At 37.4% G+C, this 2,876-nt stretch overlaps 2 protein-coding genes across 2 annotated transcripts in view; both read left to right on the top strand.

Annotated features, from left to right (window-relative positions):
- The window catches only part of LOC118736240, an 8,866-nt gene extending 8,008 nt beyond the window's left edge, over positions 1-858 (top strand). The window contains 1 exon segment of the mRNA XM_036466329.1: positions 613-858. Coding sequence (XP_036322222.1) covers positions 613-858 — 246 coding nt within the window.
- Positions 1-1,837, top strand: part of LOC118736241 (piggyBac transposable element-derived protein 3-like) — a gene marked incomplete in the record, with an annotated part of 2,037 nt that extends 200 nt beyond the window's left edge. Inside the window, 2 exon segments of the mRNA XM_036466330.1 lie at positions 1-1,275; positions 1,341-1,837. Of these exon segments, the coding sequence (XP_036322223.1) occupies positions 906-1,275; positions 1,341-1,837 (867 nt within the window).
- Positions 1,838-2,876: the final 1,039 nt, after the last annotated feature.

Consider the following 2,876-nt stretch of genomic DNA (forward strand, 5'->3'; position numbering starts at 1 on the left):
TCAGAAGAACTACCATCTACATCATCAGTACAGCAATCGGCATCAACAACAGGAATTGAAAGAGAAAGAATAACAGCAACAGTAGTTCGTCTGTCAAAAAAACCTGTGAAACGGCCAAGATCTCCACTACCACAATACGATGCAGAAGGTCCACAATTTCAAACAAATGCTATTGGTTTTGTTGGTAGTGCTATGGAGATAGACACTCAATCGATTGAATTAAAAAATATTTTGTGGCGTAAGGGAAACATGCAGAAGCATGTAAATGAAATTGCATTTCTCGGTGATTTTTCACTACCCGACGAAATAGCATGCTTGGACACTCCATATAAGTGTTTTGCGTTTTTCTTCACTGACGAAATTTTTGATTCTATTGTTCATTATACAAACCTGAATGCTAAAAGACAAAATATTGGCAGCTCTTTTTGTGTTACGACTTCGGAAATGCGCAAATTTGTAGGAATCCTGATATATATGTCTGTAATTCGAATGCCGTCTGCTGAGCGCTATTGGGGTCGTCATGCGGTAACCCCAGTCAAGCAAACGATGTCATCAAAACGTTTCTATGAAATTAGAAGATACCTATGTTTTAATGATTTGTCTAATATGAAGAAAGTGGGAGAGCCAGGTTATGATACACAATTCAACATTCGTCCAATTATTGGTCATCTAAATCAACGCTTTGCTATGGTTCCGAAAAAGCCACGTTTGTGTGTAGATGAGCAAATGTGTGCTACTAAGATGCATTCACGTTTTCGACAATATCTGCCTAAGAAGCCACACAAATGGGGAATGAAATTATTCGTTCCATGCGATTCTGATGGTTACGCGTACAGATTTGAGCTTTTCCAAATTTAGGAGCTACGTCTAATGTTGTTGTCCGACTAGCGGCAACGGTTCCAGCTATGGTGAATCATATAATTTATTTTGATAATTTTTATACTTCACTACCGTTGCTGGTCTTATTGAAGAGCAAAGGTATATATTCCCTTGGAACTATCAAACGTGAAAGAATCCCCAATTGTAAATTGCCAAGTGACAAAGAGTCAAAAATGAAACGTGGTGAAGTGATCGAATACGTCGGTAGCGCGTACGGAGTTGACATGACCACTATACAATGGAAAGACACAAAAAACGTATGCCTAGCTTCTACATACGTTGGTAATCTCCCATTTTCTAAGGCTAACGATGGACAAATGCAACTTGCAAAAGCTATCAGATATGACCGCAAAGACAAGAATTATCTTGAAGTCGACTGTCCGCATATTATAAATGGTAGTTTTCATTGTCTTATATATGTCAGTTGTCTCCTTATTTTTTCTAATTACATTATTCCCCAGAATATAATGCGCATATGGGTGGAGTTGATACTATGGATGGACTACTGGGGAGGTACAGGATTCGGCTAAAAACATGTAGCTACTCGCATCGCTTATTTTACCATTTCATCGATATGACTGTGGTTAATTCGTACTTATTGTATCGCCGAATACACAAGGATGACACGGATCATGAACATGTCGAGCTTCCTGATTTCAGATTCCTTGTCGGTGATGTCCTTACTACTTTTCAGCCGCCGCAGGAAAGAAATCCTGTTGGCCGACCACCAAAAGACGTAGTTCGTAGTTGTGCTGGTAGAACTAAGACATATCTACCACCGCCAGAAATACGATTTGATCAGTATGACCATTGGCCAAACGTAAAGGACGTGAAAGGAAAACGAAAATGTAAATTACCTGGTTGTAAATATAAAACACAGGTAACATGCATGAAATGTAACTTAAATCTTTGCTTGCTTAAAGACAGAAATTGTTTTGTACAGTTTCATAAGAAATAAACTTTCCTCTAACTGATATTTTCATGTTTATTGTATATTTCCTCTTCAGTGCCAATTCTTTCCTCTACCAGGCAACACCGCTTAGAAGCGGTGTAACGGTTTTTTCACTTCAGCTGATTAAATATTTGCCTAAGGTGAAAAATGATCTCATTTTCGTTTTTCTCGATGCAAAATTAGTTTGTAAAAATTTTTTTCGCCATCCTAGGCCTCACCAAAAAAATTCGCCTGCTTGAGGGTTAATGTAAGTGCCATATTCAGTGGGAGAGCTTGTTATGGTTTACTATCATGATTGTTTTGAGGTAACCATACAAAATCAAGCAATCCATAGCATACTATGATTGGTTTTCCAAACACTCCCCAAATACAAACTGTGTGGCAGCTTTTTTTTTACAGTTTCAGCTACGGAACAATTACATTTGCCGCAGTTTCCGTTACTTTTCTCCAAATGCAGAGTTTCTCTTAAACCTAGTGCAACATTTTTTTCTTCGGGAAAACTTACAGTGTAATCATCGCATATTATTCGACTTATAATATTCAAAATCTGAAACTTAAACTGCATTAAAAGAAAGCAAAACTAAATAAGAGGAAACGGTATGTATGTAATACAAAAATAGCAGTGCCCAGTGCGGCACTCCCACCCGCGCGTTAGTGCGGGTCACTAGACCCAATATTTTCATAAAATTCCTCTTTTGCCTCTATCTCGCAAATAACAAGAGGTACAGAATAATTGCATCTCACGAAATTGTAGGTCTTTCAATTTCCTAGCTTAATCAATGAAAATTCCACACTACCTCAATTTCAAAGCCTAATATCTCAAGAAACAGAGATATTAGCGACTTGTAGGAAATTGAAAGACCTACAAGTTCGAAAATTGCAATTTTTCTGTATCTAGTGTTATTTACGAGATAGGGGCAAAAAAACGTGAATTTCATGAAAATATTGGGTTTAGTGTGCCGTTTAAATATTCATTTGAAATTGGCCCTAATACTATGTTCACGTTAAAATATTAACTCGAGTTTAACGGTTAGAGTTTATGAAC

The sequence above is a fragment of the Rhagoletis pomonella genome, unplaced genomic scaffold (assembly GCF_013731165.1).
Source record: "Rhagoletis pomonella isolate Grant_MI unplaced genomic scaffold, Rhpom_1.0 Rhpom_scaffold_00003, whole genome shotgun sequence".
NCBI lineage: Eukaryota > Metazoa > Arthropoda > Insecta > Diptera > Tephritidae > Rhagoletis > Rhagoletis pomonella.